Source organism: Hordeum vulgare, chromosome 2H (assembly GCF_904849725.1).
Source record: "Hordeum vulgare subsp. vulgare chromosome 2H, MorexV3_pseudomolecules_assembly, whole genome shotgun sequence".
NCBI lineage: Eukaryota > Viridiplantae > Streptophyta > Magnoliopsida > Poales > Poaceae > Hordeum > Hordeum vulgare.
In genome coordinates, this window is record NC_058519.1 from 150128278 (window position 1) to 150142243 (window position 13966).

Below are 13966 nucleotides of genomic sequence, written 5' to 3' on the forward strand. Positions count from 1 at the left end.
GCTGTGAGTGGATCAAGGGATCGGACTGTGAAAACCTCTACCAGCGTTTAAATAGGAAGTAAGGCGAAGGGGACATCTATAAGATTACCAAGATTGGAGAGAGGGAGATGATGGAAGTAAGGCGAAAGGGGCATCTACCGTGGCGAATGCATAAAATAGAGATGATGACCAAGATCGGAAAGAGGGAGATGATGGATGTCAACCTAGTTAAATGCATAAAAAAAGAGCAGACCAGCTTCTGATGAAGGACGAGGACCCTCAGTACCGTGGCGAATGCGGTTGGAAGTCCCAGATAGGAGGTTGCATAAGGGGGTTACTCAGGTTCGGACCCTTGTAGTGATGTAAGAACATCTCCAACAGACATGCGCTAGCGCCGGGCGTTAAAAATTTTATTCAGCACCGAAATAGTGTTTTCAGCGTGCTGGAGAATGTTTGCTCCAACAGGCGCTGCAAAATATGGCGCTCAATCCGACGGCCCCACATGCAGCGGCCAGCGCGCGTAATCCGACGCCTCAATAACGAAGCCCAAAAGCCAGCGTGCTCAAAATTTGCAGCATGGGCGCTCACGTTTTTTATGCGCGCTCTATTTCAGAGCTTTTGTTGGAGCTCTTTTTTCTGTCTTCGGCGTTTAAAAAGGATATCTTTTAGGGGGCGGAAGAGTTTTTGGGTGTGTGTTGGAGATGCTATAATATCCTACATCCTACTTCAAATTTGCATCATGTTGCATCACCTCGTGCGATGGGGTTATAGATGTGTATGGCTATCGACAATATAATTTATGTTGTGGATGCGTATGGCTACACCTACCCGCGCCTTATATGGGTGGCAAGGGCTAGGATTTACACAGGATCTAACCGAACTCATGTTGCCGCCATCTTGGCATGCACGCCAAGATGGTCCTTTTATCTCTATCGGGGCCTCCGGGAACCTCCCTGGTCCTTCACTGGGTCATCTGGATCCTGAGGCAGGCCTGTTGTCGGGCTTCCACCGAGAGGAATTTCTCTTGCACAATCAACAATAAAATGAGCATTTCTCTTGCGCTTGAAGCGAGAATTGTCTCAAAAAGAATTTGAGCTTGAGGAAGGTTGGGAGCAACTCTTGGAGTCTTCTTCAAGAAATGATTCTTCTTCTTGAAATGCTTGAAATGCTTGAAATGTTTCATTATCAAGGTGAGGTATTTTCCAAAGCTGTCGGGATCATCAAATTCTTCATCAACATTTTCCTCGTCTTTTTCCGTGGAAGAATTCGAAGAATCTTTGTGAGCATGACTTTTGTGATAGTTGGAACCATACAAATACCTTTTTCATCTTCTTGTAACTCATGAGGAGGGTTGAGACTTTTGTAGTGGGACGTTCCTTGTTCATCAGAACTAGAGTGTTAATAGAATTGTCCATAGAATGTAGCAACTTGTTTACTACTTCATGATCAGTACCAAGTCCTTGAAGCTCACCTAAGAGGACACATAGATGATCATAAGTATCGTGGACCCATTCATTTCCGGTTCTATTGAAAAGATTGAGGCAGTTTTGGAGAGTCTCAATGTGATAGTCTTTCCGTGTGGATACACCCTTGTTCACTTTCTCAAGTTTATCCCAGATTCTGTTTGAATTTTCCAACCTTTGGTGTCAAAGGAATTGCGGCTTTAAGAGATGATTACTGACACGTCTATGTTGCATCATGATTTCTTATTAGTATTTATATGATTCTTGGTCATTATCCCACTTTATGGTACAATTCTTATGTCTTTTCTCTCTGAATTTGCAAGGTACACCACAAAGAGGGAAATTGCCGAAAACTGGAATTTTGGACCTGAAAACCAAGAAAAAGGCTGAAAATTCACTCGACTCCGAATGACCGGAAACTTCACGAGGAATGTTTGTGGAATATATATGAATTTATGGAGCAAAAATATACCAAAGGGGGGCCACCTGTTGGTGCCAAGCCAATAGGACGCGCCGTGATGGCTTGGGGCCATCTCCGAGGCACTTCAGCCTCCCTCTTCTGCTATAAGTTGGGTTTTGACCTAGAAAAAAATAGGAAGATACGTTCGTGAGGAAGCACCGCCGTCCCGAGGTGGAAACCTGGGCAGAGGCCCTTTTGCTCTTCGGTAGAGCGATTCTCTCGGGGAAACTTCCCTTCGGGAGGGGGAAATCGAAGCCATCATCATCACCAACGCTTCCTCCTTCGTGGGAGGATCAATATTAATCAACATCTTCACCAGAACCATCGCATCTCAAACCCTAGTTCATCTCTTGTATTCAATCTTTGTCTCAAAACCTCAGATTGGTACGTGTGGGTTACTAGTAGTGTTGATTATGTCTTGTAGTTGATGCTAGTTGGTTTACTTGGTGGAAGGTAATATGTTCAGATCCTTATTCATAATTATTACGCTTATGATCTTGAACATGGTGATGATTTTTGAGTAGTTACTTTTGTTCTTGAGGACATGGGAAAAGTCTTGTTACAAGTAATCATGTGAAGTTGGTATTCGTTCGATATTTTGATGATATGTATGTTGTTGCTTCCTTTAGTGGTGTCATGTGAACTTCGACTACATGCCACTTCACCATACTTGGGACTAAGGCAACACATTATGGAGTAATAAGTAGATGATTGGTTGCTAGAGTGACATAAGCTTAAACCCTAGTTTATGCGTTAATTCATAAGGGGCTGATTTGGCTCCACAGGTTTCATGCTATGGTTAGATTTCTCTTAATTCTTCTTTTGTAGTTGCGGATGCTTGCGAGAGGAGGGAATCATAAGTGGGTTGCTTGTTCAAGTAAGAACAACACCTTAGCACCAGTCCACCCACATATCAAATTATCAAAGTGACGAACGCGAATCAACTGAACATGATGAACATAACTCGACAGAAAGTCCCATGTGTCATCAGGAGCACTTTGCTTCATATAAGAGAACCTTCAGGCTTGTCCTTTGCTGCAAAAAGGATTGGGCTATCTTGATGCACACTTGCTACTTGTCACTTGTTCCGAATTATCTTTCTACAAAACTATCTACCACTGTTACTCACAACACTTGCAAAGAATGCCTTGCTGGAAAGTGCTTATTATTTCGTTATCCTCCGCGTTCGGTTCAACACTCTTACTTATCGAAAGATACTCTCCGATGCTCTCTTGAGAACTTGTTCTCATCGCTTTTGCGATTTTCCCTTCCTCCTTCAACCCCTATGGATGACTACTGCAAATGTCGTTCACATTTTCTTTATAGCTACTCTTGTTATTACAAGGTACATCAAATTATCTTACCGTGGATTCGGTTGTCCTCAGTTGTCATGGGTTTCATAAGTTCTTCAAATTACTATTCGATCTTCTGAAATCCTCAATAGCCTATTGTTCATGACCCTTCTCACCTGCTTGTGTTATGGTTAAATCCATATGCCTAGTAACGTCCATTAAAATCCTTTGCAATTGTCCTTTGAGCTTGTTGATTCTACCTATGTGTGATTGCACACAATCATTAGTTGATCCTTATAAATTATCTTTCTAGCTCAAATGTTTTTCCAAACATGAGCTAGTTCTCACCAAATCAACCTTGATTTATTGTCCATCTAAGTCCATTCACCTTACTTGTATTTGATCGGAGCATCTGAATAGGATACACCAACCTGGGAATCATAAATTCCTTTGGTATTTAAGTATCGATATTTTTCGGATGTTCTATAATCCGATGACTTGCATTCTATCCCCCTCTGTTTGAGTACCGATACTCACATGAGGTCCTTTATGGACCGTCAGACCCATTGTTGGGTTATTATCCGACGACATCCGTCACATTCAAAAAATTCTTGTGATATTCCTCCCCTGATACATGATGCCATTGGTAAATTGTGTCTTCTCCCTCTGATAAGTTGTATCCTATGATTTTGTCAGCCATGCTCTTCAAGCATGTGTTAATTACTCTTGAAGTTTGTGGTATATATTCCTAAGATGCCTCGATGGGTTGAACCTATGCCTTCCTAAATCAATGTGATCCCAAGGGTTTTCACGATTCTTACTCTTCTGATGTTTTGCCAGATAATCTTTCCAAGTTACAACTTCATCAAAGGCGAGGAGTAAATGGCAGGTGATGCATTTATGAAGTGGGAGTCGACCTTGAACTTTGTGTTCATGCCCATGGAAACGACGTTAATCCTATCATAGTAGCTTCTCTTATCAATAATCATCCAATCTATGTTTTAATCTCGTACCTATGATTTGGTACTTTGCAACCGTGGTTCCGACCATGTAGTTCTACTTTGGTTTCATTCTTAGACAAGTTAAAGTGCTTGTCTTCTTCAGATCAATACATCGGTCCAAGCTCTAATGTTGATCTACCTCCGAGTATTATCCCTCGTATCCCGAGAATATCGCAGAGCTACATAACTTCTTCTGAGCTCCTCATCAACTATGATATTTCGTTGATTCCAGTTTCCTCGTGTTCTGAGTTGTTGGACACTCAAGGACATCGATAACTAAATCGAGTATGCATTACGATTCCACAACGCATAGTAATCTTCTTTGCTTATGAGTTTGTACTCGATCATGGCATTCCAAGCTGTAGGCTAGATCATCATCGTCATGCTAGAGCTTGACCATGATATATCTGCGTTTATCCTCAGAACACATTTCCAACGGTGCATTAAGCTTACGTAGAGATTTCAACATCATGTTGGTTGTCTTGAAAGGCCATTTCGATTCTGAGCTAGCAATCTTACCTGTGTTTCTGACAACCTTTCGCTTCACCATTCTTTTGCTAGACGTTGTCGCTGAATGATTACATCTTCATGTAACTTATCAACAAATGTGTCGTGATCATCATCAGCATTCTGAGCTCTTCGAGGATGTCAATCGAATTCTTGATGAGGAATACCATCCTTGCCCCTCGATGATTTATGTTATCATCGACAACCCTATTGCCTTCCCTCCAATCTAAACTTGTTCGTGTTTCGTGTTGCCCCTGTAATTCCTTGCTATCCATCTTATGTTATCTTCTACCTGGGAGTATTACCATCTTTTATGTCGAGAATGTTGTGAGAATTGTTGCACCTCTTAAGAATTCTTGATATAGTGGTACTTCTCGCCATCACCATTCATTTCTTGGTCCCCGTGTTGTCTCTAATCGGAATACCGACAAGTGAACTCTGATGTGTGGTTCCAATACTTCTAGCAATCCTATCACTTTGAAGTTAATGACTGATAGTTCCATTCTGGGTGTGTTGGTTGTTGACTCACCATTGCAGCATTAGTCCTGCTACTCAGACCGTATCTACGAGTGCACGGTTCAATCAATGTTTAATTGTTGATGTTTCCTCGAGCATACGTCATTATATCATTTGATTTGACAAATGCTATCTCCTTGATCTTATAATTCTGGAAATTCATCCCTATCGAAATCTTGAGGGATTGTTGCTGAGCCCATCGGCCACACCCTCAACTTATTCATGGTTCACGACGAAGCTTTTGAAGGCATTATCCTTGTGCCTGGCTCATGAAGAATGTGTTTGATAGAAGATGTGTTTTCCCAAGGTTCACGTGCATTCTTGTTGCTGTGAATATGAGAAAGTTTTGTTTTGGTTCCTCAAGGATCATCCCAAATCATTCACGCATGTGCGAAGTGTTATATGTTTTGAAGAATTTCTATCTTCACTTCATATAACTTCTCTTAGCACTCCAAGCCACTGACTGATTTGATCGAGGAAAATAAGTTCCTTCATAAGAGCTAATCCAGACTTACACAAGGATTTTTATATCCTCGATGATGGTTCCGAAATCAGAACTCGGATGCATTTCGTTGTAAGAATTCCATGTGGGCACGAATGTCTTGACATTGTGTTCGTGAGTCTTACAACCCGACTTACGGTTCAAGAATTGCTCCTGTAGTTCATATACTGAGAATCTTGCATCATCATCTTTTCTTCTCACACATCTTGAGTCTGAGGTGCCCTGACACCAATCAGATCTGAATCTTGGGCAGATATGATGGTTGGAACTTTTCCCAATAATCATAACTTTGGTCTTTATGTAAACCGGTACGGTGCTGTCTTGTCTAGCACACCGGGCCGAAGGACCTATTGTTATAATAACTTGTTCAACAAGATTCTCCATTATTTTGTGAGAAAATTGTAAGACTTGTGTTATAAGTTGTTCCTCATGTATCCCTTGTGTAGCCAAAGTCCGACCTTTATTTGACGACCATGTCGATGCTACCTCAAAGCACGGATGCGGTACTTCGAATTTCAACATGAACATTGGAAGCGCAATGCTAAATTGTTCTTGATCAATTATCTAAACCGTATGGTATGGATAAACATCATGATTCTCCTTGCTCCTTTATCAAAATGGTTATGTACTTGATGACCTATCATGTATACCATACTCTATTTTCCTCGGGAATGGTATACTCTAATACTTGTGTGTGTGAACACATTTTCCTTTCTATTGGTTTGTTTAAACCTTCTTATAAGCTAATTTATCTGAGCATCGACAATTCCTTGCTTAGGTAAAAACCTTGGTGAACAACTCTGTCAGTAAGACCCTGTTACTATTGTGGATAACATTACGGTAGCCATTGGTGGACGAGAACCTTGCCTATTGGTTCGCCTCGTTTCAGCGGGCAGGAACATGGTTCTATTCGTCCCCTACCCTTGGTACCGATCTTGTTGCCAACATAACAGACATGTTATCCTCCAACATGTCTTGCTATCAATACCGTATAGAATGTCACCGCTTTGCCTACTCTTAACCCACATGGTGGACCCATAACCCAAATTCCACAGGATATAAACCTGACTCTCCTGTACATCTTTGACTTCAGAGTATCCTTTGAACTTGGCTTCGTATGAAATTCCCGAGCCACCGTCCAATGGGACGATCTATTCAGTATCATAAGCAATATTTATATTCGTTGCTCTAAACCCCCTCCCATCTCTATTTAGGCATTAAACGATTGCCTAGCCGTTTGAAACCTTGGTACCCTCGCATGTTACTCTCAACGAATTTCGCGACTTACAACTTGAGTAATAGTTGATGTCCTTTTCCTTGAGTTCGTCGGCACATGCCCAACTTTGTGTAGCTACGTTCTTCCAAAGTTTTCCCTATTATCGCATTCGTAGGATGATGAAGACCCCGAAGGAAGGATGACAAATTCATCAGGATGACCTAAGTAAGATAATTAAAGACTTCAACGAAACGCATAAAATTCTTTGGAAAGGACAAAAAAGACCGAGAAGACCCGTTAGAAATTCGTAACCAAACGTTTCCCCCTTACCTCTACCTCTTAATTCTCGAGACGAGAATTTCTTTTACTGGTGGAGAGTTGTGACATCCCCGGGCTATGCTACACTAACCCCTGTAATCAAGCTACAGTAATCACACGCTAATGGTGCCATGTCATCAAGATTAACTAAGCCAAATTGCCCCTTGATAAAAAAACCAAAACTAAATTCAAATTTAAAATAAAGTAAAATAAATTATTTCTTCCAACTATAAAATAAAAATCATGAATAGGTTGTAAATAATCCCTTGGTAAATATAAATTGTAACCAACTTTTTGTAAGTAATTAAAGGCTTTGAAACCATTAAAACAGAGGCCAAACAATAATTTGAATGCCCTATTTAAATCCTATAAATTTCCAAACCACTTTAAATAAATGTCAAACTTTTTGTGACAGTTTCTAAAAATGTAATATAGATAATGGACCGAGTGCCATTTTTTTACAAAAGATTGTTGTTACAAGAATAATTAGAACTGAAACAGATAAAAGAAAAAGCAAAATGAAAAGAAAAAGAAATAATAAAACCCCCTTCCCCCCGGGCCACGGCCCATGTGCCCCATCCAGCGAGCCGAGCCTGGCCTCCCCGCCGTCGGCCCAACCAGTGGTATAACCCCCCCCCCCCCCCCCCCCCCGAGCGCCCCCGGCAACCCTAGCCCCCCACTCTGTCACCCCATTTCCCCCTCCACCCATGTCACTCCATCCTCCCCCTCCTCTTGATCTGGATCGGGGAGCCGCCCCGACCCCGACACCTCACCGGCGCCGGCCGGTGCCGCCCCGACGACGCTCCCTCACCGGTCCTCCCCAGCCCCCACCCCCGCGACGGCGCTCTCTCCTGCACCCTCCCCTCCTTCAACCCAAGCCCCACGCTGCTCCGGCGTTGCTCCCTCGCCGTCCTGACCCTGCCCCACCGCTCGCCGTCCCCGACGCCCTACCACACCGGTGCTACCTCGCCGCCCCCCTGTGAGCGCCACCCCGCTTCCCCTTTCCCCTCCCGTGCGCACCCTTACCAGCCCGGCCGCACCGGCCCTCACTCGGCGCCGCGTCGCTTCGGTGTCCCCTCCCGATTTGGCGAGCTCTCGCCGTGGAGCTCCGCCCACCGCGACGCCGAGCCGCCTGCTGCCACTAGCCGCATCGCCAGTCCAATGTTACCTTCACTACTCTGCAGCTATTGCACGTCCTACGCCCGCATGCCGTCGCGCCCCCCACCTCTGCCACGCGCCACGCGCGCGCGTGCCTGCGTGAGCCACGCCTTGGCCGCGCGCCTGCTGATGCTACTCCACGGCCAACCTCGCTGCATGCTCCTGCGCCTCACATGTCGCCGGCGCCAACCCCGCTGGCCTCTCCCCATTGGTCACAACCGCGTCGCCCCCAACCCCAATTTGGTCAGGCGAATTAACCCCCCCTTTGTTAGCAATTTCCCACTAGATGACATGTGGGGCCTCCCCCTAAAACGTGTCTAAAAAAGGAAAATAAATAAATTAAATGTGTAAATAAAAATATAACAAATTAATAAATTTATTTAACCAAGTTAATTAATTAGGTAATTAATTAATAAGCTAATTAAGTAGCCTAATTAACCTCTAATTAACCTATCAAATTAATTAGAGCAATTAATTGGATTAATTAAACCTAATCTAATTAATTAATTCTGTTAATTTAATAGAGGGTAGGACATGTGGATCCCATACACCTAATCAAACCTGTTTATTAATTAGTTAAGCCTAGATTTGAAGTGTGACTATGACAGGTGGAGCCCATTGGTCAAATTGACCACTCAACCCCACTATTGATTACTGATGACAGCATGCCATCATGCTGTTGTCACATTTAAAATATTAAAACAAAGTTAAATCTGTTTATTTATAAAATAATTATTAAAACATTAAAAATTAATATAATAATTCGGATGAAAATAATTTATACATGAAAGTTGATCACAAAAACGAGACGAACCCGGATACGCTATCCGTTCGTCTATCACGTGTACCTAGCATAGCGAACATGGAACTTTTCCATCCATTTCGCCTGATAAGTAATAGACAGAGACCCGGAAAATATCGTCGGATATTATTCCGATCCGTCGATGACGTATAGTACCACGTTAGCTCATGCCTAGCTCTGCCTTTAGCCATGCCATTCTTTGTGATGCATTTGATTGCTCTGTTATTTATCGTGTTTCCCCTACGTTACTTCCTTTCTGGTAGACCCCGAGACCGATGATGATCCGGTGATTGACTACTTCCCGGTCGAGGATCCGTTTTGTCTGCAGAGTACCCAGGCAAGCAAACCCTCTTGATCATTCCTATATCGCATATTTCTTTCTCCCTCGTGCTTGCATTAGAATTTTGCTACTGTTGTAGTTAGCTCCTATAGCTGATGCATAGCCTGTTTTTTATGAAGTGCTACTTTCCAATACCGCACTTTAAACTGCTTAGTATAGGTGGCACAATCATCCCCTTTGACCCCTTAGACCAGTTGCCCTCGCTTTATCGTCAAGTCTCGATCAACTAATCGACGAGCCAAGACCCGACACAACACTTACACCCTCCCTTAGTTGTACGACGCTGTAAGGCTACTATCGAGTACCGAGGATGACACCTCGATACGTACTCCTGATGTTAGCTCTGTAGTGTAATTAACCGGCGGTGGTTCTGAGAGGGTGATTCCTCGTTCACCACCTCTGATAACGACTCTGTCGTACAACCCATCAACCTGGCCCAGCCTGGGTGATTCCTTCCTGCCCACCTTGACAGTTACATCATTCGGAATCCGTAGAGGGTGATACCTCCGATCCCTCTAATGTTACAACCACACAGTTACTTGACCGTGCTACTGGGAACATTGATGAATGATGTTTGGCGGGTGGATACCCGCGTGGATGTGTCGATGAATAATTAAAATGCTAAGGATTTGGGTATTTGATCTGGGTTGGTTGGAGACCTTTTTGCACTAACCGTCTACATGTGAGGAGTTATGGGTTCTCGACATCGTGGTATCAGCCGAAGCTCTTCAGACCTCAGCAATGGAGCGGCGCGCGCCCGAGTGGCATGGATAATCATCGTTCGTGTATAAGAAGTGACAAGATTGACATCGCCCGCCCTTGCATTGTGCAGGAGCGCAAAGGGTGATGGGCCCATGACCCCTGCGCGCTTAGGATTTAGACCAGCAGGCTGGCCTCTCTGTTGAGCTTAGGTGGGGTTGCGACGTGTTGATGTGCCGAGGCCAGGCATGACCCAGGAAAGTGTGTCCGACCAGAGTTTATCAATTGTGGCGGGAAACTTGGTGCACCCCTGCAGGGAAGAAAATTAACTATTCGAATAGCCGTGTCCATAGTTACAGGACGATTTGGAGTTGCACCCTGATCTTATACAACTACAACTGTTACTTAACTGGAATGTTTGCTAAAGGATTGCTTCCTCACAGGGAGTCGAGGGAGGATCTCCGGGCGTGACTATAATTAATATTACTGCAACAGTATGACTATATATCTGTGTTACTTGCTCTACTCTCGTCTATTGCTGCAAGACCCCTGAAGATGCTAGTCTTTGATAGGACTAGTCCCTCTCTCTCTATTCTCGTATTGCTGCAGTGAGTCCACATATGACCCCTTCCTTTGATACCGATGCATAACTTAGCATAGTTCTAATGTCAGTCTTGCGAGTACTTTGAATGAGTACTCACCGTTTCTTTGCTCCCCCTTTTCCCCTTGGTACGTTACTCCGACCAGATGATGGAGCCCAGGAGATGGCATATCCCGCCGACAACGACTGCTCCCCCGACGGTGTCTGCTACTACGGGGAGGCCGCTGATGACCAGGAGTAGCTTAGGAGGTTCCCAGGCAGGAGGCCACGCCTCGTTCGATCGTTATCTCTTTTGTGCTAGCCTTCTCTAAGGCATCGTCATATTTCATGTGTGGACTCAGATATTTGTTGCTTACGCTAACTCGTGTGTTTATCGAGCTTCTGTATTCTAGCCCTCGAGGCCCCTGGCTTGTAATATGAAGCTTGTATGTTTTTATTTGTGTCTAGAGTTGTGTTGTGATATCTTCCCGTGAGTCCTTGAGCTTGGTCATACGCATTTGCGTGTATGATTAGCGTACGATCAAATCAAGGGTGTCACAGGTGGAGAGGGTTGGGCTTCAGTGGGATGAGACCTCTTTTGTTTCTTGGCTTCGACTTCATCTTGCTTGGTTATCTTGCTTGATGTAGCAGTTGAAGGTTGTGGGTTCCGAGGGCCTGAGAAACCAGTGGGAAACTAAATGCCTCTTGATGCAGGTTGAGGAGAAATTTGTTGATCCAAAGACTTTGAAGCTTTCTTGGAGTGTTCAATAATTTTTGGATCAAGGGTAGGCTGGCCAAGTGCTTTCCTCTTTAGCATTGCATTGTGTGATTGGACCATCTGTTCAATCTTTTTCTCGAGACACATTAAGGCGCCTTTGACAGCATCACATCTCTTTTCAAACTCATCCTTGAGATCTTTCATCATGATTTGATAGACATGTATCTGATTGGCGTAAAACTTGTAGATGTTTTCCTTGAGAAGTGTCTTTTCATGGTGAATCTTTTCACGCTGTTGTACTGCCTTTTGAGCAACAGTTAACTCTTCATTTACTAGCCCTTGGAAGGTGACACTCATGCCAATTGGGAGCTCGAGAGAGTCGACAGTGAGAGTGAGATCAGCAAACCACTCATCTATGAACTCGCATATGATGTTTGCATCAAAGAGAGGTAAGTCTTCGAGACACTTGGCCTCTTCCTATTTCTGTTGGATAAGCTTCGCCAGAGATTCATCGTCGAACTCATCATCAGAGAGCTTAATCATGTTGGCGGCATCCACCAACGAAAGGGATGCCTTTGGCCACGAGCAGCAGTCGCTTTTCTCTTCATACGCTTATGCATGCGAGATTCATCCTCAGCTTCTTCTCAATCAGATGACCATGAAGCCTGAGATGCTGCCGCAGATTTGGAAGCCTTTGAAACCTTAGGCTTTGAAGCCTTTGAGGGCCTTGAAGCCTTTGACATATGCTTAGGCTTTGGGTTTGTGGCGGGGGAAGATTTTCTTCAGCACCGTTAGCAACATCTTTTTCATTATCATCATCACCATCATCCCGAGGGGTGAAGCCTAGCATGCTTGTTGGATCTGCATTTTATGGTATGGGTGGCCGGAACATGCACGGGAAAATCCATGACCAATTGCTTCAGCCTTTGTCTTCATAATAAGATTCTTGTAGACAATGTCTGTCCATGGGGCCTTCTCAGAGTGCTTCTTAGCATATGCATCAGTCAAAAAACGATAATAGAACCACTCCACAGCCCAATATCTTCGAATCCATTAGGTTAGATTCTTGTGTTGAGTGTATGATTCTTCTGGATTAGATTTGTAGCGTTCATACAGATCTGGAGGTAAATCCTTTGCTGTGTTCAGACGTCTTCGTTTACCCCCCCTTCTTTGGAGTGCCATCTCTTGCCATTGTCTTCGACAAAAGCTTCACAGGAGAGAGAAAACAGGAGTAGGCTTCAGAAGAGTCCAGGTGAATCTACAAGTAGTCTGCAAATGAATTCAGACTATGAGATCCTAGCGATTCTGCTTCACACATGTACCTGTGAGAGAATTGGAGACGCGAGGGAATAGAGGAGGTCATATGCATTCCCAAAAGTTTTTTTGAAGATAAATCATGGTTTGAAGACATTAACCTCGTTCACCGAAGACATTCACTTTTGTAAAGGTTATGGTGGTTTTAGATTTGTACAAGTCCGAGTATTCATACAAGTGAGAAATCAAACCAATATATGGACCAACAAAAAGTGAAGGCATTGGGAGTTCAAGATTTGAGTGTTGTTGTTAGAAAAAAACAGCTTTCAAAGATTTTTGGTAACTTTTCAAATCGAGAAGCAGTAAATAATAGAGCTTTAATTACCGCGGTGAAGAACTCGAAGAATAGTTTGACGAGGCGAGGAGGCCGAACTGCTCGATCTGCCACACCCTAACTCGGTGGTGACAAACAGCTACGACGGCGGCGAGGGGAGATGTATGTGGCCGACATGAGTACGTCGTCGGAGAGGTTGCGACAGCCAAGCGCGTCGTCTCCAGCGGCAATGAAATCTTGTGGCAGCGCTAGGGTTGGGGAGCTCAAGAGGTGGCGATGGGAAGGAAGGTAATAAATACAACATGCCTCATGTATTTATAATGAGAGGGACATCTGAATTTTGTGGACTGGACTGCCCCTGACGCTTCGGGAGTAGTGGGACATGTGACATGTAGCGAACTCCCCTACATTCTATCTGTTGCGCCAGATGCGGGAATTTGTTTTGATAAGTGCGGTAAAATGGTTTTTGAAGGTTTTAAATGTTCGGTTGAGTTTGTCTTCGACTTACAAGGACGCAATGAAGACAATCAACACGTGTCAAGTAGAATGCACGTGACTGGAATTGAACAGTGTTAGATGAGATAAGAATAGATGGGGTATCGGGTCCGATCACATTTTGCCTAGATAAAGTTTGAAGATATAGCAATAGACAAAATGATGTAGAGGACAAAATTTCCTAAAGTCAAATAGGACATGTCTCATTTGCAAATGTTCAAGTTCGAAGTCATGTGACAAAGTTGAAGATAAACTCAAATATCTGAAGACATTGATAAACATGCATGATAAAGGGAAATGTCTTTAGATGGGGTTGGTGGCGTTGCCCACCA

General features: G+C 43.8%; 1 protein-coding gene across 1 annotated transcript; it reads left to right on the forward strand.

Annotated features, from left to right (window-relative positions):
* Positions 1-7772: 7772 nt before the first annotated feature.
* On the forward strand, positions 7773-11147 carry LOC123425935 (extensin-like). The gene is made up of 3 exons (XM_045109701.1): positions 7773-7877; positions 7927-8233; positions 11001-11147. Exons 1-3 carry the CDS (start codon positions 7773-7775, stop codon positions 11093-11095), a joined length of 507 nt encoding a protein of 168 aa, XP_044965636.1. The 3' UTR covers positions 11096-11147.
* Positions 11148-13966: the final 2819 nt, after the last annotated feature.